The sequence below is a fragment of the Ranitomeya variabilis genome, chromosome 7, assembly GCF_051348905.1.
Source record: "Ranitomeya variabilis isolate aRanVar5 chromosome 7, aRanVar5.hap1, whole genome shotgun sequence".
NCBI classification, from domain to species: Eukaryota; Metazoa; Chordata; class Amphibia; order Anura; family Dendrobatidae; genus Ranitomeya; species Ranitomeya variabilis.
In genome coordinates this window covers 63,212,340-63,239,579 of record NC_135238.1, presented here as the reverse complement: position 1 = coordinate 63,239,579, position 27,240 = coordinate 63,212,340, and the positions used below count along the sequence as shown (strand labels likewise).

Genomic DNA, 27,240 nt, shown 5'->3' with positions numbered 1-27,240 from the left:
TACTCATCAGGTCATTCCGGGTGCTCCTAACCACCAGGTCCATAACAGAGTAGCAAAAGATCGTATTGGGAGGTACTGTAAGTATTTTCTTTTCAATAAAGTGAATGAAACGTGGGTGGGAGAGAGAACATTATATTATAAGGAATTGAGTGTGTGAGAGAGGACATTGCATAATTAATTGGGGGAATGTAACTATGTTGAATTGAGGGGAGGGAGGAACACAGTTGCTAATTAATTTATATATTTATTGATAGGGAGAAAAATGGTTAATTGGGATTCATATAATTAGAATTTATTGGGAGCATGTCATTATAACGAATTGGGGGCATGTAATTATAATGGATTGAAGGGTGTGCAATTATAATGAATTGGGGCAAGTAATTATATTGGATTGAGGGGCATGTAATTATAATGGATTGGGGGCATTTAATTATAATGGATTGGGGGCATGTAATTATAATTTATTGGGGGCATGTAATTATAATGAATAGGGGACATGTAATTATAATTTATTTGGGGCATGTAATTATAATGAATAGGGGACAAGTAATTATAATGAATTGGGGGCAAGTAATTATAATGGATTGAGGGGCATGTAATTATAATTTATTTGGGGCATGTAATTATAATGAATTGGGGGCATGTAATTATAATGAATGGGGGGACATGTAATTATAATGGATTGAGGGACATGTAATTATAATGAATTGGGGGCATGTAATTATAATTTATTGTGGGCATGTAATTATAATGAATAGGGGACACGTAATTATAATGAATTGGGGGCATGTAATTATAATGGATTGAGGGGCATGTAATTATAATTTATTTGGGGCATGTAATTATAATGAATTGGGGGCATGTAATTATAATGAATGGGGGGACATGTAATTATAATGGATTGAGGGACATATAATTATAATGAATTGGGGGCATTTAATTATAATTTATTTGGGACATGTAATTATAATGAATAGGGGACACGTAATTATAATGAATTGGGGGAAAGTAATTATAATGGATTGAGGGGCATGTAATTATAATTTATTAGGGGCATGTAATTATAATGAATTGAGGGACATGTAATTATAATGAATTGGGGGCATGTAATTATAATTTATTAGGGGCATGTAATTATAATGAATAGGGGACACGTAATTATAATGAATTGGGGGCATGTAATTATAATGGATTGAGGGGCATGTAATTATAATTTATTTGGGGCATGTAATTATAATGAATTGGGGGCATGTAATTATAATGAATGGGGGGACATGTAATTATAATGGATTGAGGGACATGTAATTATAATGAATTGGGGGCATTTAATTATAATTTATTTGGGACATGTAATTATAATGAATAGGGGACACGTAATTATAATGAATTGGGGGAAAGTAATTATAATGGATTGAGGGGCATGTAATTATAATTTATTTGGGGCATGTAATTATAATGAATGGGGGGACATGTAATTATAATGGATTGAGGGACATGTAATTATAATGAATTGGGGGCATGTAATTATCAGGGCCGGCCTTTGCCCTGTGCGACCTGTGCGGCCGCACAGGGCGCCAAGCAGTGGCGTAGGAAGGGGGGCGCAATGTGGGGGGCGGCACAATGCGGGGGGCGGGTCGCCGGCGGCGCAGAATTTACCTGTTCGCATGTCGGCTTCAGAAAAATGGCCGCCGCGATCTCCATCTGCGCATGCGCGGCATCCCGCGGCCATTTTCCTGAAGCCCCAGGCAGCAGAGCACTCCACCTGCGCACGCGCGGCCTCAGGAAGATGGCCGCCCCCACCGATAACCAGACAGAGCAGGATCGCGGTCAGGTAAGCAGAACTTGTTTTGTTTTTTTTTTTATTGAGAGCGGCGGTCGGGGGGGGGGGGGGGGGCCCAGGGCAGAAAGCTGGACACAGGGGGGCAGAAAGCTGGACACTGGGGGGCAGAAAGCTGGACACAGGGGGGCAGAAAGCTGGACACAGGGGGGCAGAAAGCTGGACACTGGGGCAGAACGCTGGACACAGGGGGGGGCAGAAAGCTGGACACTGGGGGGCAGAAAGCTGGACACAGGGGGGCAGAAAGGACATTGGGGCAGAACGCTGCACACGAGGGCAGAACGCTGGACACGGGGGGCAGAACGCTGGACACTGGGGCAGAACGCTGGACACGGGGGCAGAACGCTGGACACTGGGGCAGAACGCTGGACACTGGGGCAGAAAGCTGGACACTGGGGGGAAGAAAGCTGGACACTGGGGGGCAGAAAGCTGGACACTGGGGGGCAGAAAGCTGGACACAGGGGGGCAGAAAGCTGGACACTGGGGGGCAGAAAGCTGGACACTGGGGGGCAGAAAGCTGGACACAGGGGGGCAGAAAGCTGGACACAGGGGGGCAGAAAGCTGGACACTGGGGCAGAACGCTGGACACAGGGGGGGCAGAAAGCTGGACACTGGGGGGCAGAAAGCTGGACACTGGGGCAGAACGCTGGACACAGGGGGGGGCAGAAAGCTGGACACTGGGGGGCAGAAAGCTGGACACAGGGGGGGGCAGAAAGCTGGACACTGGGGGGCAGAAAGCTGGACACTGGGGCAGAACGCTGGACACAGGGGGGGGCAGAAAGCTGGACACTGGGGGGCAGAAAGCTGGACACTGGGGCAGAACGCTGGACACTGGGGCAGAAAGCTGGACACTGGGGCAGAAAGCTGGACACTGGGGCAGAACGCTGGACACTGGGGCAGAACGCTGGACACTGGGGCAGAACGCTGGACACTGGGGCAGAACGCTGGACACTGGGGCAGAACGCTGGACACGGGGGCAGAACGCTGGACACGGGGGCAGAACGCTGGACACGGGGGCAGAACGCTGGACACTGGGGCAGAAAGCTGGACACTGGGGCAGAACGCTGGACACTGGGGCAGAAAGCTGGACACTGGGGCAGAAAGCTGGACACTGGGGCAGAAAGCTGGACACTGGGGCAGAAAGCTGGACACTGGGGCAGAAAGCTGGACACGGGGGCAGAACGCTGGACATTGGGGCAGAACGCTGGACACTGATGCAGAACGCTGGACACTGGGGCAGAAAGCTGGACACGGGGGCAGAAAGCTGGACACTGGGGCAGAAAGCTGGACAATGCGGCAGAAAGCTGGACACAGGGGCAGAACGCTGGACACAGGGGCAGAACGCTGGACATTGGGGCAGAACGCTGGACACTGATGCAGAACGCTGGACACTGGGGCAGAAAGCTGGACACTGGGGCAGAACGCTGGACACTGGGGCAGAAAGCTGGACACTGGGGCAGAAAGCTGGACACTGGGGCAGAAAGCTGGACACAGGGGGCAGAAAGCTGGACACAGGGGCAGAAAGCTGAACACTGGTGCAGAATGCTGGACACTGGTGCAGAATGCTGGACACTGGTGCAGAATGCTGGACACGGGCAGAATGCTTGACACAGGGGCAGAATGGAGACACGGGGCAGGATGACAGACATGGCGTCATGACTGGAGACACTGGAGGCAGGATTGGAGACAGATGGGGCAGGATGGATACGATGGAGACAGATGGGGCAGGATGGGAAGATCATATGGGGCAGGATAGATACTCATTAGGGCAGGATGGGAGAATATATGGCTGACGCCAGGAATGAGACACACGGGGGCCAGGATGGCGAATATTATTACCATAGGGGCTAATTAAGGGATATTATTACTGCAGTGATGTATTTATTTTATTTTTTGAGTATACTGTTTTAAATGGAGGGGCGGTCCTATTACTGTGTAGAGTGACACTATGTCGCCTTCTTCATGTGGTGTAATGTAGAAGTTGGGAAAATTAAGTAACGTGTTCTGCAAGTGGAACTCGAGATAACTGTGTTATTTCCTGCAGAGACGAGTCCTGGCTGGATGAAGTGATGGCGGTCTGTGCGGGATGAAAGATGAAGGACTTCACCTAGAGATGTCACTGGTGAGTCAGTGTGTTACCTATACACTGACACTATACACTGTATACTATATACTGAGGTCCTGTGTATGTCACCGGTGATCACTGTATTACCTATACACAGACGCTGCATACTAAGTACAGATCTCCTGTGTATAATGGCACTTATGGTGATAGTATTGTGGTTTTTTTTATTATTGATCAGTATTGTAGTATTCAGTCACTATGTGGTGGTAATATGTGGTCTGGTCATGATGTTGTGGTATTCGTTCCTTGTATTTGATATTATTCGATCACTGTGGTGGTAATATGTCATCTGGTCATGGTGTGGCGGTATTTGTGCCTTGTAGATAGTATTATAGGTCACTGTGGTGATATGGTGTCTGGTCTGTCTATTGAACTGGGCGTGGCTTATTAGTATGGGCGGGGTTATTGAAAATGGGCGTGGCCAAAATTCCGGCCGCCGCGACTTAGAGGACCTGTTGTTAAAAATTTGAATCCCACCCCTGATCACAATGTAGACGCTTAATGGCCTGAGGGCGCCCGCACCTCTTGTGGCGCCCCCCGCCGCGCCATTTGCGCTATCTGTATCTGCTGCTCGCCTGCTCCTGCCCAGTGCCGCCCGCCCGGCGCCCGCCCTGTCGCTCGGCTCTCTGCGTGTGACGTAGGCTGGACTGCACTTCAGATTCTGTGCACCATCCCGATTTCTGTGGCCTCAGGAGAGCGCAGTTTTTCAAAACTTAAGCTCATTAAGACATATTTAAGGTCCACTATGACAGAGAGCAGGTTATCCTCACTTGCAGTCTTGTCAATTGAAAATGATGTGTTGGCATCTCTAGACTTAAATGAAACTATTGATGAGTTTGCCAAAGTAAAAGCACGGAAAGTTGCTTTTTAAATCAGTTTATGTAGCACGTTATTATGTTCTTGTTGTTGCTGGATTACAGTATAGTGCACTTTATTTTTATTTTTTTGTCTTGAAGGTTGAAAATTGTGCACATATTTAATGACAGTTTTTCTCATGTATGTTGCATATTTATTATATTATTTATATTTGATATTTTAAGATATTTTATTTAGTATTAAGGTGGATCAAAAGTCATAGAATGACTCTTGGTCCGCACGGCACCCGACCTGCTGCCACCCGTCCGGAACTCTTCTCCATGCTGGCCATCATCTCTGCACTCCGATTGGCTGTCAGCGTTGGGCTGACAGCCAATCAGAGTGCAGGGCGGTGTTTGGCCTTGCAGGCCGCCGCTCTGCACTCTGATTGGCTGTCAGCCCATATGGCTTTGGACCAAGCGTCATTTTTTCCTTTTGGTCCGCTTTAAAGCACTTTATAATTCCCGTTATTGCAATATTAGTGTTTCTTCAAGTGTTTTGCAGGGAAACACAAGTTTTCTAAGTAAACGTGTTGTTGTGAATATTAAAGAGTTATTGTTTTCTTTCAAAGTTTGGAGGGGGGGGGGCGCCGTCCTGCAGTCTCGCACAGGGCGCCTTTTGGGCTAAGTCCGGCCCTGGTAATTATAATTTATTGGGGGCATGTAATTATAATGAATAGGTGACACGTAATTATAATTTATTGGGTGCATGTAATTATAATGAATAGGGGGACATGTAATTATAATGGATTGAGGGACATGTTGATATAATGAATAGGGGACACGTAATTATAATGAATGGGGACATGTAATTATAATGGATTGAGGGGCATGTAATTATAATGGATTGAGGGACATGTTGATATAATGAATAGGGGACATGTAATTATAATGAATGGGGGGACATGTAATTATAATGGATTGAGGGGCATGTAATTATAATTTATTGGGGGCATGTAATTATAATGAATGGCGGGACATGTAATTGTCTACCGCATCTATGCAAGACAATGAGAAATAAGGGAACACACTGACGGGGCCAAAAACAGAACTGGACTATTGGATTAACTAAAGGTAGAAAACTGAAGGCGTTGCCCATGGCAACCAATCAAGTGACCACTCTCATAGTCATCAGGTGGTCAGTAAACATTATAGGAGGAATTCTGATGAGAAGGAAAAGAAGCCGAGAGCAAAGTGACTGCACGGATCCCAGGGATGATGGACACATATAGCGTAGAAAGCTGCTGATTGTACCTGGGTTAATAAAGTTGTAAAAAAAATCATAACTAAATTGAGGCTTGGAACGCGACAATGCCGGAAGTAAACAAGTAGGAGCGAGTAGGAAGTGTTGTGCGGGTCACGTGGTGCTATGGCTGCTGTCCCGGAGAACGCTCCGCAGCGTGAGTGCGGCCGGCACGGCGGAGGCTCCGGTGCTGGCTCCGGGCTTTGTGGGTGATGTGTGGTGTTTCTCTTGCAGACTGTCCGGGCACTGGAAGTAGTGATGCGGGGAAGAGCTCTGCGTGTGAGGGATGTCCCAACCAGTCCGTGTGCGCCTCCGGGGCAGCGGCGGGACCGGACCCAGGTACGAGATGGCGGCAGGGCAGCTGGTGACTGGTCATATTATGTATCAGTACAACTCCCAGCGTGTACTGACTAAGCATTGCTGGGGGTTGTAGTACTGCAACAGGTGAAAAGAGCCATATGATCCGGCTGATGGCACATGTAGGGGGCAGCGCCATCACCAGGGATAGATGTCACAGTCCCTGCTGGGACGGTGTGCTACCTGGGGGAGTGCATGGCCCCCATCACATAAGCTGAGCTCCCAGCGGCGGTCTTGCGGACTTTGCACCTGTGCCCCCCACAATTGTCATGACGTAACTGTACGTCATGGGTCAGGAATTCGCCTCTCCCTGAACATGATGTGTAGGTACTTTAAGGTCATGAAGGGATTAAGGTCCTTTGTAACGAATACAGGTAAACAAGGAGAGCATGATATCACATGAAATTGACATTATAATAATAATAATGCACAGTGGCATTGAATCCACTTTACCTATGAAGAAAAAGGCATCCGATGCACGCTTTCACATCAAGCTATGTTGGGGGTCTGTGTCACTTACTTGGCTAATTAGTATAGTTTTTATAAAGCTATTGTTTTAGTAGCAGGAGATTATGACTTGAGGACTAGTAAACCTGTTTCCAGGTAGTCCAACCATGTGTGGAGGGCTGTGCATTATACTATAGGAAGGACTATGGGCTGTGCATTATACTATAGGGAGGACTATGGGCTGTGCATTATACTATAGGGAGGACTATGGGCTGTGCATTATACTATAGGGAGGACTATGGGCTGTGCATTATACTATAGGGAGGACTATGGGCTGTGCATTATACTATAGGGAGGACTATGGGCTGCGCATTATACTATAGGAAGGACTATGGGCTGCGCATTATACTATAGGGAGGACTATGGGCTGCGCATTATACTATAGGGAGGACTATGGGCTGCGCATTATACTATAGGGAGGACTATGGGCTGCGCATTATACTATAGGGAGGACTATGGGCTGCGCATTATACTATAGGGAGGACTATGGGCTGCGCATTATACTATAGGGAGGACTATGGGCTGCGCATTATACTATAGGGAGGACTATGGGCTGCGCATTATACTATAGGGAGGACTATGGGCTGCGCATTATACTATAGGGAGGACTATGGGCTGCGCATTATACTATAGGGAGGACTATGGGCTGCGCATTATACTATAGGGAGGACTATGGGCTGCGCATTATACTATAGGGAGGACTATGGGCTGCGCATTATACTATAGGGAGGACTATGGGCTGCGCATTATACTATAGGGAGGACTATGGGCTGCGCATTATACTATAGGGAGGACTATGGGCTGCGCATTATACTATAGGGAGGACTATGGGCTGCGCATTATACTATAGGGAGGACTATGGGCTGCGCATTATACTATAGGGAGGACTATGGGCTGCGCATTATACTATAGGGAGGACTATGGGCTGCGCATTATACTATAGGGAGGACTATGGGCTGCGCATTATACTATAGGGAGGACTATGGGCTGCGCATTATACTATAGGGAGGACTATGGGCTGCGCATTATACTATAGGGAGGACTATGGGCTGCGCATTATACTATAGGGAGGACTATGGGCTGCGCATTATACTATAGGGAGGACTATGGGCTGCGCATTATACTATAGGGAGGACTATGGGCTGCGCATTATACTATAGGGAGGACTATGGGCTGCGCATTATACTATAGGGAGGACTATGGGCTGCGCATTATACTATAGGGAGGACTATGGGCTGCGCATTATACTATAGGGAGGACTATGGGCTGCGCATTATACTATAGGGAGGACTATGGGCTGCGCATTATACTATAGGGAGGACTATGGGCTGCGCATTATACTATAGGGAGGACTATGGGCTGCGCATTATACTATAGGGAGGACTATGGGCTGCGCATTATACTATAGGGAGGACTATGGGCTGCGCATTATACTATAGGGAGGACTATGGGCTGCGCATTATACTATAGGGAGGACTATGGGCTGCGCATTATACTATAGGGAGGACTATGGGCTGCGCATTATACTATAGGGAGGACTATGGGCTGCGCATTATACTATAGGGAGGACTATGGGCTGCGCATTATACTATAGGGAGGACTATGGGCTGCGCATTATACTATAGGGAGGACTATGGGCTGCGCATTATACTATAGGGAGGACTATGGGCTGCGCATTATACTATAGGGAGGACTATGGGCTGCGCATTATACTATAGGGAGGACTATGGGCTGCGCATTATACTATAGGGAGGACTATGGGCTGCGCATTATACTATAGGGAGGACTATGGGCTGCGCATTATACTATAGGGAGGACTATGGGCTGCGCATTATACTATAGGGAGGACTATGGGCTGCGCATTATACTATAGGGAGGACTATGGGCTGCGCATTATACTATAGGGAGGACTATGGGCTGCGCATTATACTATAGGGAGGACTATGGGCTGCGCATTATACTATAGGGAGGACTATGGGCTGCGCATTATACTATAGGGAGGACTATGGGCTGCGCATTATACTATAGGGAGGACTATGGGCTGCGCATTATACTATAGGGAGGACTATGGGCTGCGCATTATACTATAGGGAGGACTATGGGCTGCGCATTATACTATAGGGAGGACTATGGGCTGCGCATTATACTATAGGGAGGACTATGGGCTGCGCATTATACTATAGGGAGGACTATGGGCTGCGCATTATACTATAGGGAGGACTATGGGCTGCGCATTATACTATAGGGAGGACTATGGGCTGCGCATTATACTATAGGGAGGACTATGGGCTGCGCATTATACTATAGGGAGGACTATGGGCTGCGCATTATACTATAGGGAGGACTATGGGCTGCGCATTATACTATAGGGAGGACTATGGGCTGCGCATTATACTATAGGGAGGACTATGGGCTGCGCATTATACTATAGGGAGGACTATGGGCTGCGCATTATACTATAGGGAGGACTATGGGCTGCGCATTATACTATAGGGAGGACTATGGGCTGCGCATTATACTATAGGGAGGACTATGGGCTGCGCATTATACTATAGGGAGGACTATGGGCTGCGCATTATACTATAGGGAGGACTATGGGCTGCGCATTATACTATAGGGAGGACTATGGGCTGCGCATTATACTATAGGGAGGACTATGGGCTGCGCATTATACTATAGGGAGGACTATGGGCTGCGCATTATACTATAGGGAGGACTATGGGCTGCGCATTATACTATAGGGAGGACTATGGGCTGCGCATTATACTATAGGGAGGACTATGGGCTGCGCATTATACTATAGGGAGGACTATGGGCTGCGCATTATACTATAGGGAGGACTATGGGCTGCGCATTATACTATAGGGAGGACTATGGGCTGCGCATTATACTGTAGCGAGGACTATGGGCTGCGCATTATACTGTAGCGAGGACTGTGGGCTGCGCATTATACTGTAGCGAGGACTGTGGGCTGCGCATTATACTGTAGCGAGGACTGTGGGCTGCGCATTATACTGTAGCGAGGACTGTGGGCTGCGCATTATACTGTAGGGAGGACTGTGGGGCTGCGCATTATGCTGTAGCGAGGACTGTGGGCTGCGCATTATGCTGTAGCGAGGACTGTGGGCTGCGCATTATGCTGTAGCGAGGACTGTGGGCTGCGCATTATGCTGTAGCGAGGACTGTGGGCTGCGCATTATGCTGTAGCGAGGACTGTGGGCTGCGCATTATGCTGTAGCGAGGACTGTGGGCTGCGCATTATGCTGTAGCGAGGACTGTGGGCTGCGCATTATGCTGTAGCGAGGACTGTGGGCTGCGCATTATGCTGTAGCGAGGACTGTGGGCTGCGCATTATGCTGTAGCGAGGACTGTGGGCTGCGCATTATGCTGTAGCGAGGACTGTGGGCTGCGCATTATACATTATATTGTAAATTATATTCTATACAATAAACAGCAGCGGCAGAAGAGGTCCAAATCTTGCAGCGAGGCCCATCAGACTCTAGTTATGCCACTGTAGAAATGATCTTTTTTGCTGCATAAAGGATCATCGTTCTTGGCAGCACATCATCCTGTGTGAACAGGACCTGCTCTGCCAATTACAATATCAGCCAATTCACACTGAGCGATCAATTCCATGTCAGCGAGTTCCCATCGGGAGTGTGGGTGGCCTGTGTTTAAAAAAAATAAATAAAATTAGTGGTCGATCAAAAAGCATATGACTTACGGTCACTTGGGCCCTAAGTCGTTAGGTATAAACCTTTAATGCGGCACCCCCTCAATGAACTGTTAAAATCGCTGGATGTAAGCAGTGCACAAAGCGGAACACCACTGATCCGTCACATCCGGTAGTGAACCTGCCCCACCGCTCAGGCATTCGCAGTCTATTATAAGCCATAATTCTGGTGTAAAACCCCTTTTAAGTGTGTGTTTATCTGTTAGAAGAACAAATATGAAGCACCGAATTATGAAAACCTGGCAGATTCTTCCTTTACCAAACAATAGCCATTAGCTGTGTGTAAATCTCACATTATTAGGACCGTACGTAAGGATGAATATAATGTGGAATACAAAAACATGTCCAGTGTCTTCAATAGCCAATGTGATGTTTAATGTTGCCTTTCCATAGACCCTGATCGTAACCTACTTTCTGTATTCTGTTTTAGCAATAGAAGAAATCAAAGAAAAAATGTCTTCAGTGAAACACAAGATTCTGGTTCTCTCAGGAAAAGGAGGCGTCGGGAAGAGCACATTTAGTGCACATTTGGCTCATGGCTTGGCTGAGGATGAAGGCAAACAGGTCAGCTCAGTAGTGTATCTTATATATAGTATTGGGTGGAGACCATGATGTTTCCATCACTGACTGTAGTTGGAGATCTCGACTATTTGAAGGCAGTGGAAAAAAGTGTAGAAGGTGGCATAAGTTTTCATTATTTAGTGGTTAGTGTTTATTCACATTTTTAGGCTCTTGTGCAGATTAATGATCCCAGGATCTACCTTACATTCTTGGTGCAATTGTTCTTGTTCTATGGATCTGCGTCGTGTGAGGGCAAAAAGTCCAAGTTACATCAGAAAGATCTCCTGCGTCTGTCATCTCTTCAGCTTCCAGGAGCCTAAAGGAAGCTGCTGGAACTTTTCTTCATGCTTTCTATAGTTTCTAATATCGTTCTCTGAAAATAAAGATTAAAGAACAATCATAAGATGGATTTCATCACCAGGTATCATTACAACCAGTATAACAGCACCGACCTAACACTGTGTGTAGGTTACTCTGCACAATCCTGCTGACAGGTTCCCTTTAAAGAGATTTTCCTATGAACGAAGTATTTGTAGATTGCGAGCCCTCGCGGGCAGGGTCCTCTCTCCTCCTGTACCAGTTGTGACTTGTATTGTTCAAGATTATTGCACTTGTTTTTATTATGCATACCCCTCCTCACATGTTAAGCGCCATGGAATAAATGGCGCTATAGTAATAAATAATAATAATAATTTTAATCAGTAGATCTTGGAATAATAATCATTTCCACAATTGGATGTGTCCCTGTGCTGAGATAATCTTATAAATGTGCCCCTGCTGTGTAATGGCTGTGTCTGATCGTGCAGGACCATGGTCTGATCATACCACAGCTCCTGGGCAGAGTATACAGACAAGACTGCAGGGGAAGGCTGCTGCTGCTGCTTTCTGTGAGGTAAAACCTGTTTAAAAACAGGCAGTGAATTTTTTTTTTAACCTCACAGAAAGAAACAGCTGTGATCACCTCCTGTCCTTTCTGTATACTTTTTTGTGCGTCTCTCCAATGCTCAGGAGATGTGGTATGGTCAGACAATGTCCCTGCACGGTCAGACATAGCCATTACACAGTAGGGGCACATTTATAAGATTATCTCAGCGCAGGAACATTTTTTTTTTTTAACACATCCAATTGCGTAATTTATTATTATTCCAAGATCTGTTAATTAAAATGTACTTTGTTCATGGAGAACCCCTTTAAAGGGAGCCTGTCAGCAGGATTGTGCACAGTAACCTACAGACAGTGTCAGGTCGGCGCCGTTATACTGATTACAATGATACCTGGTGATGAAATCCGTCTTGTGGTTGTTTCTTAATCTTTATTTTCAGTTTTGTGTTAATGAGATTCTTGTGCGCTAATGCGGGGTTGGTATATGGGTTGGTGCTCTGATTACATATTCATAATGCAGCCTGCTGACAATCACTGATCCCTCACTGACCTGCCCCCTAGTTTACATAATGGATACCATCAGATACTGAATGGAAAAAAACCGCTTCGGCAGGCAGGTGCCATCCTTGGCACCTGCGCAGCAGCATAGTCGCATGGTTACTGTGCACCCTTTGCAGATTTACTTGAGCGAGGGGGGGGGGGAAAGTAATTTTGAAAATGGCGCCTGCGCCGTAGCAGCTATCTTTGTGTAGAGGTCCGATAGCTGCTGTTGTGTGGGTGGCGCCATCTTGCTGAAGAAGGGGAAAAAAAAAAAAGTTCTCCTACAAGATGGCGCTACCTGCGCAGTAGCGGCTATTTGTGATCTCCGAAAGCTGTTACTGCGCGGGCGGCGCCATCTTGGTGGAGGACATGTTTTTTTTTCCCCAGTAAGATGGCGGCGCATGCCAGATCTCTATACAAACAGCTGCTGCGCAGGCGCCCTGGGCACCATTTTCAAAATGACTTTTTTTTTTTTTTCCTGAATGAAATCTGTAAAAGGGATTAAGTGCACTGTAACCATGCGATTATGCTGGCACCTGCCTGCAGAAGCGTGTCTTTTTTTTATTTTTTATTTTTTTGTGGAGATATTCATTATGTAAAGTAGGAGGCGGGTCAGTGAGAGATCAGTGACCTGTCAGCAGTCTGCATTATGAATACCGTATTTTTCGTACTATAAGATGCACCGGACTATAAGGCGCACCCTGGTTTTAGAGGTGGAAAATAGGGAAAAAAATATTTGAAGCAAAAAAATGTGGTAAAATATTTAATTACATAAATAACATACTATTATATGTGGTGTTATTATACATATTAGTATATTATGTTGGAAGCTGCGGGACCAGTGTGGTGTCTATGAAGTACTATATGAAGACGCTGGAGGATGAGTATAAGAATGGGGGCACAGGGCTTATATTGAAAGCACCACTCCAGCACTGCAAAATAACACTGGAGTGCTGCTTTAAAATCCCATGGGAGAACTATAACTCCCAGCATGTCCTGCAGATCCTATGACATTCTGGGAGTTATAGTTCACCAAAGGAGTGGCAGAGTGCTTTATTGTGTTTTGTAAAGACTAACCTCTTAATTGTGGCAGCCAGCCTCACTGGGGTGAAGTAAAAGCATCCCATGGCTGCACACACAGAGCCTTCCCACTTGTTGCCTTTCCACAGCACAGGTTATAAGAGGAATCCTGCAGATTCTAGTGGGGAGTCTGAAGGACCTGTGATGATGTCAAGAAGAGGGAGGGCTCTGAGCTGCCATGTGATGCTCCAACCCGCCCACGTCTGATATCACACAGGTCCTCCTTGTGCACAGCACTCAGTGTCCAGCCCAGGCAGGTATGCAGCGATCTCCTCTCCCCTGGCCCCTGCTGCTGCTGCCTCCTCCTCCCCCGGACACACAGATCTCCCCAGCTGCTGCAGGAATCCAGCGCTGAGGAAACCATGTGTGTCCCTGCTTAAGTGCAGTATTCATTTGCTGCTCCTGGCTCACCACTCAGCTGATAGGTGGGCGGGGAAGCAGCTAATGAATATTCACTGCACTTAATCATCGGGACCACATGGTTTCCCCAGCTCTGATTCCGGGCAGTGGGGACATTTTTTCTCTTCGCCACGACAGCACCCACTGAGAGAGGGGATCCGCCCCTAGGAACAGGAAACCCTACGGAGAGATAAAAGGGGCGGTCCCCCTCGCTCCCACAGTTTGGTTTCCTGTTCCTATGGGAATCCACGGAGAAGAGGATGCCTAGCCTGGATGCCGCTTGCGCAGTTTACCTGTGAGGACGGCAAGGGCTCCAGAGCTGGAGGCAGCGTCAGGGGTCCTGGTGTCAGCTTCCCCCCTCTGCTGGCAGATGCCGTGAGGCCAGGGCTGGAAAGTGGCTGGCTCACAGGAATTCATCCGGGACGTCTGCGGGAAGTTAGCGCTGTGGTTTGGTGAGCGCTGCGCCGTCCTCGGCGAGCGCTCATACGGCGTGGAGCCCCAGTATGTTCCCCCAGAAGTACAGCAAAAAACTTCCGGGGTGATGGAGGAGACGCCGCCTGCGCTGGTGCCGGTGACAGCGCGGGCACATGGAATATGGCCGCGACCCGGAAGTTGTTAGCACTTCCGGGTTCAACAGGAAGAAGATGGCGGCCCCCATGTGAAAAGGACGCCGGCAGTAACGTTCCGGCGTCCAATATGGATTCGGCACAGGACCCTGCGATGTCTTCTATTGAAGCCACCGCAACTACTCCTCGCAGCCATGCCAGCAGCAGCAGCCGCTCCAAGCGGAGCGGATCTTCTAAGAAGAACAAGCCTCTGCAGTCTCCTCCTCGTCAGCCGGTACCTTCACAGACTGCTTCACTGGGGTGAGTGTACATCTACCCTATTAAGCTGATTGCTGTTCCCTCTCCTCTAACACTCTAGGCAAAATGTACTGAAAAAACGAAACACAAACAGTGTGCGATATGTCTTCAGCCCCTTCCGGATAGTTACAAAAAGAAACTTTGTAAACCATGTATTGATTCCACCTTACGGGAGGAGGCCTCGGTTAAATCAGAAGACATTAGAGTGTTGATTAGAGAGGAATTACAAGCCCTGCATAGTTCGGAAAAAGAAACGCGTACTAAGGGGATAAGAGAATATGTTTCACCCATATCTGACCAGTCTTCCGAATTAGAGAATGCAGATTCGGATATTTCCAGAGAATATGTTTCCTCGGACGAGGATCAGGATACGTGCTTCCCCACCGATAGTATAGATAACCTGGTGAAATCCGTCTGTAACACCATGGGCATCGAGGATTCTAAGACCCCTAAAACACAGCAGGACATAATGTTCGCTGGGCTGTCTGAAAGGAAAAGACCCTCCTTTCCGGTGATAGCAGCAGTTAAAAATTTAATTAACCCTTATCCGGCTGAATAGGTACAATTGTAACTATTCCGTTTTAAAATTGCAATAACTTTTTTTTGAAAAGACGTAGAGGGCTGAAATTTCGTGACATCTCTACATTTTTGGTCCAGAATATATTGGCCAAATTTCAATAAAATATCTCCACCCGCTTCCGAGATAAGGGGTCGAGATCTTTTTGCATCCATAACAAGCTGCATAGGTACAAATGTACCTCATATATTTTGAATGAAGATAATGCAAGGGAAAAAGCATAAATTTTTTTTTAATGATAATGCTATTTAACTATTATAAACAAGTAAAAAACTGTTCATTTACATTATAAAAGAAAATGTAAGAAACTTTTTTTTATTGATTTTCTTTGCAAGTAATGCATGTTGGCTTTGCTACAGAGTGTTCATCGCAAATGGGTTTCACACAAACCACACAAGACTTTCTAGTCTTGCGTTGTTTTCGCCTCAGGTCTCTGCAGACATAGCAACTACCAACAACAGGGGAGGGTCCACGACTACCATGAGGTATGTTGGGGCCAGCTGCTGGCTGCGATGCTACCACAATGCATCGTCCAAGCACCATTTCTACTGCACCTCGAAGAAAATGGTTTCTCATTATCATTTTGTTTGTACTACGATCTTCAATTGCAATCATACACAGCTGATTTGCGAGATCTTTCAGGAACTTTCTTCGTTGATCCTTTGCCCTGAAGCTTGGATTGTGTTCTCTGTAGATGATGTAGGATGCTAACCCACTGACATCAATCATATTGTAGAAAAATGCCAAAGTCCAACGTGATGTTCGTCGTTTCACAGTGTACTCTCCCAACATTTTATCCATAACATCAACGCCACCTTTTGTTATGTTGTAGTATTTTATTATCTCTGGCTTGGCTGCTAGTGTCTCTTCAACTTCTCCCGTCATGTGCATAGATGATAGAAGCACGACTGATTTGTTCTTCTTTGGTACATATGAACAGACTGTTGCATCATGATTGTAGGCAAAATTTGTCGAGTTTACAGGCCTTTCTTTGGCAGGCTGCATGTTGCTAGGTAGGAACCTTTTGTTTTTTCTTACTGTACCAACTAGTGTCATGTTCCAGGAGTTCAATACCTTAGCTAGTTCCATGGTTGTAAAGAAGTTATCGGTGGTGACATTTCTTCCAGAGCCTTTATACGAGCTCACTAGGTCCAATACTGTTCGTTCTCCAATGTTTACTTGTCGAGGACCATCAGTTGGTTTCCCAGTGTAGAGCTGACCTTGTAAAGGGTAGGCATTTGATGAGTCACAAGCCCAGAAAATCTTTATGCCATATTTAGCTGGTTTTGAAGGTATATACTGGGTAAATTTAGTATGACCTCTAAATGGAAATAATTGCTCGTCGACGGTGATACAATGATATGGCTTGTAGGCTCTCTCCAGATTACTGTTCAGCATTGTCCAGATGTCCCGTATTGGTGCAGCTTTATCTGTTTGCACACGTTCTGCACGTGTATTTTCGTTGTCAAACCTGATAAATCTGAGTATCATCTTGAAGCGGTCACGAGACATGGCTGCACGTATAAGAGGCAGAGCAGCAACATTCCACATTTCCTCCAGATTCTCTTTGTTGGCTCTGTGCACACCAGCAGCAATCAGTATGCCCAAAAATGCATGAAGTTCAGTTTCAGTAAATTGCTTGAATGTTTTTTGTGGTGGCCGTTTGGAAGAATCAGGAAAACGTTGTACCAGTTCGTTGTTGTAAGCATCACAAACTCTCTTGGCCTTTCGATTCGTTTCCCGTAATATGATGTCACACATCTCGGGAGTCATGATGGACTTGAATAGCTCTTTTGCTGTATATAGGTTGCTGATTGCTGCAGGGCCACCTCTTTGTCGTAGGACATTACGAGATTTTGTTTGTGCATTTGGCAGTGGATTACTGCACCATTGAGTTTCATCCTTAGCAGTCCAAATGTCGCCTGCACTTTGAGGCACAGAATCATCCTCAACACTTTCGTCTGATTCGTATTCATTTTCATGCTCTATGACCATTTCTTGTTCAATGTCTGAATCTTCTTCAGTAACATCCACTTGTGGTACATAGTTTTCATCATCAGATGCAACATATGGTTCATCCTCATGCTCAGAATCAGATTCTTCTAGCATTCGCATTATTTCGTCAGACGTAAATCTGTAAATATGAAAAAATGTAAAATAAATAATTTTCCGAAATACTACATTATTGGCTTTTCACAAAATTATACTAACCTGCAAACACGTTTTCTTGGATTATGGCGGAAACTAGATCCAGCATTACTATCACTCATGATGACTTGCTAGATGAATTTTGGCTTCGTATTTTGTGCTGAATATAAATAAAACATCGTAAAACAATATGTAGATACTAATTATTATCCATTTTTCGTATAAAAATTATACCTATAGTGATAAGTTTCATACAAAATATATGTAAGCCAAGTCCAGGCTGAAAGACAATTTGACTGTTCTGTCCCCACATAATGAGAATAAAGGTATAACTGGCTGTTAGATGCTGTGAGACTTTCCTACCTTCGTTTCCAAGAAATTGAAGACTTCACAAGCCTAGAAATGTGTGCTCACAGCAATGAGATGAACAGCAAAATGGCTAATGAGAGGAGGGAGGCAGGAAGACAAGTAGAAGCCACTCCCAGTTTGAATTAACTTAATTGACAGCAACATAAGTGACCAGTAACAACACTGAACAATAGATATCAGCATAACATTTGTAGCTGAATGAACTTTAGTTTCTGAAACCAAGTAAAGTCTTCCCACAGTGGAGGTATATGTGAAGGTACAATTGTACCTATGCAGCCTGTTAAGGTTGTAAAATTATGCAGCCTGACAAGGGTTAAAAAAGAGTGGGAAAGCCAGGGGCAGAGGGGAATACCACCATCTTCAAAGAGACGTTATCCTTTTAATGATGAGGAATTCTCGACTTGGTCAAAAGCCCCAAAAGTAGACGCAGCAGTGGCTTCCACATCCAAAAAATCCCTGATACCTGTGGAGGATTCAGGTTCACTACAGGATCCTCTGGACCGCAAAGCCGACTCTCTCCTTAAAAGAGCGTGGGAATCTTGTGCGGGAGCCCTAAAACCGGCTGTGTCGGCTACATGCACCGCTAGGTCCATGTTAGTCTGGCTAAGTGACTTGGAGGAAGGACTTAAAAACGGTCTCTCTAGAGACAAGTTGAGAGCCTCTATACCTTTGATTAGGGGCGCTACAGCCTTCCTGGCAGACTTATCTGCTGACTCAATACGTTTGGCGGCCAAGTCGGCGGGGCTGACTAATGCAGCACGTAGGACCCTATGGCTTAAGGGTTGGAAAGGCGATCCCCAGACAAAATCCAAATTGTGTGGCCTTCCATGTCAGGGTGAGTACCTATTTGGTACTAAGCTGGACGAGATCCTAACTAAAGCAGGAGAGAGGAAAAAGGGCTTCCCTAATAATAATTACCTTCCATCTTATAGGAGGGTGTTCCGAAAGCCCGTGTTTAACAAAAGGAAGGATTTCAAGAACCAAGACCGCTGGGCCACTAGAGACACCAGACAGAGAGGAGCATTCTTTGGGAAGCGCCCTTTCAAAACTGAGGAAAAACCCTGCTAGAACAGATCTGCCTGTGGGAGGTAGATTGTCTTCCTTCTCAGATCAATGGCAGAAAATAACTTCAAACGTTTGGGCAAATAGTATCATCACCTTTGGCCTAAAACTAAAATTTTCCCGAGTCCCTCCGGACTCATTTCTATTGACTTCTTTAAAAACCCAGTTACAACAGGAGGCTTTGGAGCAGGAGGTAATGAATCTTCTAGCCAAAGGAGTTTTGGTGGAAGTTCCATTTCTTCAGCAAAAAAAGGGATTCTATTCCCCTCTATTTTTAATCCCAAAGCCAGATGGATCATTCAGAACCATATTGAACCTTAAAAAATTGAACACCTTCTTAGAGAATCAAACCTTTAAAATGGAGTCTATCCGGTCCACCATAAAACTGTTGTCTCCCCATTGCTTTATGACGGTACTCGACCTAAAAGATGCGTATTACCATCTGCCAATTTTTATAGAACATCAACAATATCTCCGCGTGGCGATTGTGTTGTATGGATGTATACGACACTTTCAGTATACAGCAATGCCCTTTGGACTATCAATAGCTCCAAGGGTATTCACTAAGTTAATGTCGGAAGTAATGTCATACCTAAGAGTAAGAGATACCCTCATAATCCCATACCTTGATGATCTTTTAGTAGTAGGGAGTTCCCCTTCACAATGTCACCAACGATTGTGTGATATGGTTTCGTCCCTGCAAAGGTTAGGATGGTTGATAAATTGGGAAAAGTCTAGACTTCTTCCAACTACTCGACAAACATTCTTGGGAATTATAATAGACTCTATAAGCCAAAAATGTTTCCTACCACAATCCAAGCAATTGACAATAAGAAATAAGGTACAGTCGGTAATAGATAAACCTCTAATATCTTTCAGACAAGGCATGTCCCTCCTTGGCTCCTTCACGTCATGTATCCCAGCAGTACCATGGGCTCAATTTCATTCAAGGTGTTTACAATATGCAATTTTACATGAGGAAATAAAATTACAAGGTCATCTAGACGGTAAAATTTCCCTTTCTGAAGACGTAATTAAATCTCTATCCTGGTGGCTAGAACCAGATCACTTGGTTAGTGGGGTCCCCTGGGTAGTTAAACCCTCAAACACAATATTCACGGATGCCAGTCCTAGTGGTTGGGGAGCACATTTGAGAGATCAGGTAGCCCAAGGTCTATGGTCGGTTACGGAGTCAGACGACTCATCTAATATAAGAGAGCTGAAAGCTATCCATCACACTCTATGTGAATTCCTTCTGCAGCTACACGGAACACATACAAGGATTCTGTCAGACAACATGACATCAGTAGCGTATATCAATCATCAAGGAGGAACAAGATCAGGAACACTCATGTCTATAGCCGAAGACATCCTAACTATAGCCGAGGAACATCTTCTGTCCTTATCAGCACTACATGTCAGAGGAGTGGACAATTCAAAAGCGGACTTCCTCAGTCGTCATACCCTCCACCAAGGGGAGTGGGTTTTAAATCATCAAATCTTCAAAATGATAACCATGAAATGGGGTTTACCAGAGATAGATCTCTTCGCTACAAGAAACAACAGGCAATTAAAAAAGTTCGCTTCAATGTTCCAATCCGACAAACCCGATTTTCTCGACGCTCTCCAGGTGCCATGGACATTTCAGAAAGCGTATGCTTTTCCTCCTCTGATACTTCTACCAACAGTAATCAGGAAGATAAGGGAGGACAAAGCCAATATAATCCTGATTGCCCCATTTTGGCCAAAGAGACCATGGTTCTCCCTGCTCAGAGCCATGTCCACCTCAGATCCATGGATTCTCCCAGAGCATCAGGATCTTCTCTTCCAGGGACCCTTCAACCACCCTCATGTGAAGGGTCTACGGTTGACAGCCTGGAATTTGAGAGACAATTGTTGAAACTAAGGGGTTTCCCTGATCAAGTAGTTAATACTTTATTATTAAGTAGGAAAAGATCCACTACTTCTATATATGTGAGAGTATAGGGAAAGTTTCTAAGTCTTTATCCATTGGCCTTGTCAAAAGAAATTCCTATTTTTAACATTTTAGAATTTCTCCAGAGAGGACGTGACTTAGGTCTTTCAGTTAATACCTTAAAAGTACAAGTCTCTGCTCTAGGGGCATTGTATAGTCACAATGTAGTGGGTGATAGGTGGATAGCTAGATTTATTTCAGCCTGCCAGAGGTCAGAACCAGTTCAGATACCCCGCATACCTCCTTGCGATGTTAATCTAGTCCTTGAAGCCTTGACAGGTCACCCATTTGAGCCACTGCACTCAGCTCACATTAAACACGTTACCCTCAAAACTGCTCTTCTTGTCGCATTAGTATCGGCGAGAAGAGTAAGTGACTTACAGGCATTATCAGTAGATCCTCCCTTTCTGTCGATATTTCCAGATAGAATTGTCCTGAAAACAGACCCTTCCTACCTACCTAAGATGTGTACTAAATTTCATAGATCTCAAGAAATTCTTCTTCCTACTTTTTATAATAACCCTACAAATCAGGAAGAGGAGAAATACCATACCTTAGATGTGAAAAGGGCTGTAATGACTTACTTAGACAGGACTAGCGCCTGGAGGAAGAGTAGGGCTCTCTTTGTTTCCTTCCAGGGTCAAAGGAAAGGAGCTGGTGTTACAAAAGGCACATTATCTCGATGGATTCGGGAGGCGATATACCTTGCCTATTTGTCTAAAGGGGAGAATCCACCTGAGATTGTAAAGGCACATTCCACCCGTGCGATAGCTTCATCCTGGGCGGAACGAGCAGAGGTTCCAATAGAACTCATATGTAAGGCCGCAACCTGGTCTTCTCCTGTTACCTTCTATAATCACTATAGATTAGATCTATCTGCTTCCACTGACTTGTGTTTCGGTAGATCAGTTCTTAACACGATAATCCCCCCCAAATAACTATCTCTGAAAGTCTCTCAGTGGGTGCTGTCGCGGCGAAGAGAAAACACCGGATTACTTACCGGTAATGCTCTTTTATAGAGCCACGACAGCACCCCTTCACTTCCCTCCCTTATATATTAGTTAGCATATGAGCGTTATTAAGGGTGATTGGTTCTTGTAAATATACGTAATTAAGTTAAGATAAAATGTTAATATAGAATGACCTACTAAAACTGGTGGGCGGTTCCTCGCAATCTCTGTAACCCAAACTGTGGGAGCGAGGGGGACCGCCCCTTTTATCTCTCCGTAGGGTTTCCTGTTCCTAGGGGCGGATCCCCTCTCTCAGTGGGTGCTGTCGTGGCTCTATGAAAGAGCATTACCGGTACGTAATCCGGTGTTTCTGCCTCCTGAAGTGGGATAACAGTGCGATCCCACTCGCTGCTGCCCCCCTCCCCACATGCTACATCCCTACCATAAGACGCACCCACACTTTCCTCCCAAATTTGGAGGGAAAAAAGTGCGTCTTATGGTCGGAAAAATACGGTATATAATCAGAGCACCACATACATGAATCCAACCTTAGGGCACAAGAATTTCATTAACACATAACTGAAAATAAAGATTAAGAAACAACCACAAGACGGATTTCATCAACCAAGGTATCATTGTAATCAGTATAACGGCGCCAACCTGACACTGTAGGTCACTGAGCGCAATCTGCTGACTGGTTCCCTTTAAAGGGAATTTGACAGGTGGTACACGGTGACCAAACTGTGGGCATCATGTATCTGGCACTGGCTGTATGATCTCAGCCGCTTATGGTTGACTCGGAAATGTTGTGGCTTTTCAGAGAACATACTTTTAATAGCTGCCGGGCACCGAGCCACACTGTGCTCTAGTTGTACAGGTGGGTCCCCGGAGGCTTCTCGCCGCCCTCTCAGTGCCTGATATGTCTCTGCCTATACACACAGGCAGAGACTTGTCAGCGCCACCGCATTTCAATTGTACATGGCTGTGATCGTACAACCAGTCCCGATACATCCTGCTGATGATTCGGGCAGGAGGTATCACCTGTCTTGTTCCCTTTTTACAAGGAAGACACTAATTTGTCTTACAGGAAGTGTAGGGGGTGTTTGTTGCCCTGTTACTGCTCTTCTGTCTGTTATACTACATACTCTCAGGACAAAGAAGTGAGCTGGAAAGCCAGTGGACAATGCATGCTGGGAATTGAGAGGGGAAGTTTAGTCACCTATAGTGCTGGCAGGATGCTGCTGAAGAGGAATCGCCAACTGAAACAGTAGATGTTACAAAGCATGAGACCTGTACAGTTCATAGCACACCATATCATTCATCTGTGGGGGCCTAGGGTATAGTTTGCATATAGGGCTATTGAGTTGTAAAAGTCATGCACCATCAGAAGACTCATTACTGATTTCTCACTGCACATTTATTTCTGTGGGAGAATGTCTCTGTGATACTCTGCTGTCCAGTGTCTCCATCCAGCTGCACACTGGGTGCTTTTATCTCTGAAGGACCACCATGCAGGCTCCGTGTATACGGCGCAGCCCTGTGTATGTGCCCTAAAGCACACAGCAGATGTTCTCATTGACATTGTACATCAGGTGATGGAAATTTACGATAACATTTTGTGTCGTCTTATATTTTGCATTTTAAATGAGTTGATGAAAACCACAAAAACTCGGAATCTGTTTTTAAATGTCAAAATTGTCATTAGATTCGGAGTAAAAAATAAATGAAAAATGTATTAGTGAGCATGAGCTGTCCATATCTCTCTCTGGACTGTCTGCTTCCGTCTGGAAAGTTTAGTGGCTTGCGTCCAGGTAGCGACTATTTTAGCTTTTCGTTGTAACATTTTTTTTTTTGTGTTCAGCAGACAGATGTTGAAAGTGGAAATATGTTTTAGATCACATCCTGCTTCCTGAGATTAACACCCCCCCAGTATTCTTGTCTGTCTCTCCTGTATAAGTATGGGTTCCAATTGTATCAATGGCCTGGACACTGCTCCGCGTCACACCTGCGTACCTCATGCTTCCCCCTCATGGAAAGTAAAAATGGCAGCCAATACGTAGACTTGTGGGATTACACATAATGCTCGCATCTTCCTGTTTATCATTGGCATATACTAAGGAAGTGTCCAGATATCTTCATTCTTCTGGAAGGACTGAGCCTTGTGTTTAGTTTCGCGTATCTGTTGCCGTACAGAGGGGGATAACTGGGGACGTCGGGGCGTGTGCTCGACCTCGGACAGGGTATATCTATACAGAGCTAGGTAGGATATGATCTTCCCATAGGTGAGAGAAAGAAATGCTTCTCTGATTAACGTAACGTAGAGGTCAATGTTACAGAAAAATAAATTACTAATATTCCTAATCTTTTGGCGTATAAAACACTCTCCAGGATTAGACAGCTGAAAATAGGAAAACTGTATTTCCTACTAATAAAAACTTCCCTGGCGGTGTAAAGACGTGCAGGGGCCAATACCATGACGTTTAATGCTCTAGGATAGAATGGGGGTAATAGTTCTCCTGTTAGTGTGTATATTGCAGAGAAACACTATGTACTCTCTGCAGGACACACATATACACAACACTTCTGTATGGATATACACATAGTGCTTCGAGAAAGTATTCATAGCTTGTGATCTTTTCCACATTTTTTTTTCACTATACACCCACAAGCTTAAATGTATTTTATTGGGATTTTATGTGATATGCCAACAGAGTAGCAAGCAAGGCTGTGGAGTCGGGAAGCCAAACCTAGAACTCCTCAATTTCTTCGATTCGGACTCCCGCAAACATGGCTCATGTTTAGGTGATACATTTATTGTAGTAAAATGGAAACATCAGGCTTTTAATCACCATTATGATACAATAATCAAGCTATTTAGATAGAACGTAAAATATATTTATTGGAATACAACTTTAGAACAGAAAAAAACTTTTTAATAAATTGTAAATACGCAAAACACTATGCAGTAAGTGGGTAAAAACGTACTGAATAGCATTTGCGTAGTCAATTTGTTCTGAGAAATAGTATCGCCTCCATCAGATCCTCCTTCATAGACTACCTCAAATCTGACCTACTTATTTTAAACCAGAGAACAACCTCTCTACACTAACTTGGGTTGGTGGCAAAGCAGTAACCACGTGGGCAACATCTCTAACAATTTCAGGGTGTAAAGGAATTGCCTCGTGCACACTCAGTTTTGATGAACAATTGAACTCATCTACTTCTTTGAGAGCAAGTGAAATTTTTTTTGCTGAAATATGGTCAATCTGTTTGCTGTGGGAGTGGAATCTTTTATTCTGCGGCAACGCTTTGCCTGCTCCATGTCGTCCAAATACTTTTCAAAATAAAACTCCATCTGATGAGGCTGAAGATATGGTAGCAGTAGCACTGGCAAGACCCAAGTCCCCTTGCTCTTGGCCGTCCTGTAGCCCACTCATCCTAACAGCTACCTCAATCAGAGCTTCTTTTCCTTTACTAAGCTGTTGATCATCCAGCGATATATGATGACTCGGGTCCACATAAACAGCTGCCAGAAGAATTTTATTTTCTAATAGCAGTCTCTCTGTTTCATTGAAGCAGCAATGCTATCAGCGATTAAACCTCCTGTTTGGGACAGGCAAAGCGACAAGTTCTTCCGCTTCTTCATAAAAATGACAGGAGTTAAATTCTCAGCTTCTAATTTTTTAGTCACTGTAAATGAGTGATTCATCAATTCCTTCAATTCAGCCACCTTTGTCCAATAACCTTCATGTAGTGTTACCTGAGGGTTGGCTATATCTAAAATGAAGGGTTTCAGCTCAAGCAATCACTCAATCATTAAATAGGTGCTGTGAGTGGCTTGATGCACAATTACCCCATTTCCAGCATGTCTCTTCAAGATGGAATCAGTTTTAGGGGTTCTGGCAGACATAACCAATTTCCTCACTTTGCCAGAGATCCACCATGACCCTCTTGCAGACTATCTCTTACTGCCAGCTGCAGTGTGTGCACAACAGTGCTGCTTCAACAAAATAATCTAATTGTAAAGAATCATTTTGCTGTTCTTCTGTAGTAATATCTGTTTGTTCATCAGTTACAGGACTGTGGCCTTCCATCTCATACTGAATCTGAAGTTTTCTTCTAGCTGCTGTTCACCTTCATTATTCTCATTCATAAGTTTAAATGTACTTATCTTGCGTGAATCATAGTCAGTTACAATAGCAGGAACCTGTTCTTTTGAGTTTATAATCTTGCAGAAAGTTTTCCACTAAGGCCTGGAGAAACTGGCTGCTGTGATGATCTTTAGTATCTTTTAGTGCCAGTGTCTTGGTAACAATTTTCTTGTTGTCATAAACAAATCGAACGTTGACCGCAAAATAGTTCATTCTGTGACGTGTGAATTCATCCATTTTAAGATATATAAAGCATCTGGTAGAGTCTTTTTAAAATCGTCCCTTTGGTTAAGGGCTTCTTCAATCACTAATTTTCTAATACTTTCTCTTTCCAGAGAGACGCCAACTTTGCAGGCCCTTTCTCTATTGAGGTGTGAAAGCACTGATAATGGTACACCGTCTTTCACAAGCTCTTGTCTTTTAAAAATATCTGCTGTCATTGTTACAGTAACTTTGTCACTTACAAAATATCTTAACTGATGTTTGAGATGCTGTTTCCTCCTTTTCATTGCAGGAAGTCACGGCACTGGTTTCTTGGTGTTGCTGTGATCTTTCTCAGTCATAGCTTTGAAAACTTCTGGGTGTAAGCATTGTAAATGTCTTTTTAGATTGGAAGCTCTTGTAGGAGCATTTTTATCACTGCCTGAGTATGCACTGATTTTGAGCTCGTGGAATTTGTTTTGATCTGTCATACACTGAAGCATAAAATATTTTTTATCTTGAGTTAAAGGGAATCTGTCACCCCTGGGACGTATATGAGCTATTAATATGGTCCTACCGGTTATAGAAATGTTACATTAGTCCTAGGATAAGATCCCTGAATGCAGTGCCCACAGAAGGGAGGATGCGGTATGTATTTCTGAGGGAGTGCAGGGCACAGGCGTAACTGATGCTGATGGGAGGGAGTAAGTATTACAACGAAGACAAAAGAGGGATTTCTTCAACAAAATCCTCAGCATAAAGATAGAATATACTGTAAGATTTCTCAGCAACAAGACCATTAATATGAGGCATACAGGTAGGACTA

At 44.9% G+C, this 27,240-nt stretch overlaps 2 protein-coding genes across 2 annotated transcripts in view; one reads left to right on the top strand and one right to left on the bottom strand.

Annotated features, from left to right (window-relative positions):
* Positions 1-6,083: 6,083 nt before the first annotated feature.
* NUBP1 (NUBP iron-sulfur cluster assembly factor 1, cytosolic) overlaps positions 6,084-27,240 on the top strand; it is an 87,288-nt gene continuing 66,131 nt past the window's right edge. Inside the window, exons 1-3 of the mRNA XM_077275202.1 lie at positions 6,084-6,216; positions 6,294-6,398; positions 11,087-11,220. Of these exons, the coding sequence (XP_077131317.1) occupies positions 6,186-6,216; positions 6,294-6,398; positions 11,087-11,220 (270 nt within the window). The 5' untranslated portion in view covers positions 6,084-6,185. The remainder of the gene's footprint in view (positions 6,217-6,293; positions 6,399-11,086; positions 11,221-27,240) is intronic.
* Positions 11,534-18,033, bottom strand: LOC143785081 (uncharacterized). Its single transcript, XM_077273753.1, has 3 exons — positions 17,770-18,033; positions 17,275-17,692; positions 11,534-11,590 (listed from the first exon to the last, which is right to left on the bottom strand). The coding sequence occupies exons 1-3, from the start codon at positions 17,826-17,828 to the stop codon at positions 11,534-11,536; spliced, it is 534 nt and encodes a 177-aa protein (XP_077129868.1). The 5' UTR covers positions 17,829-18,033.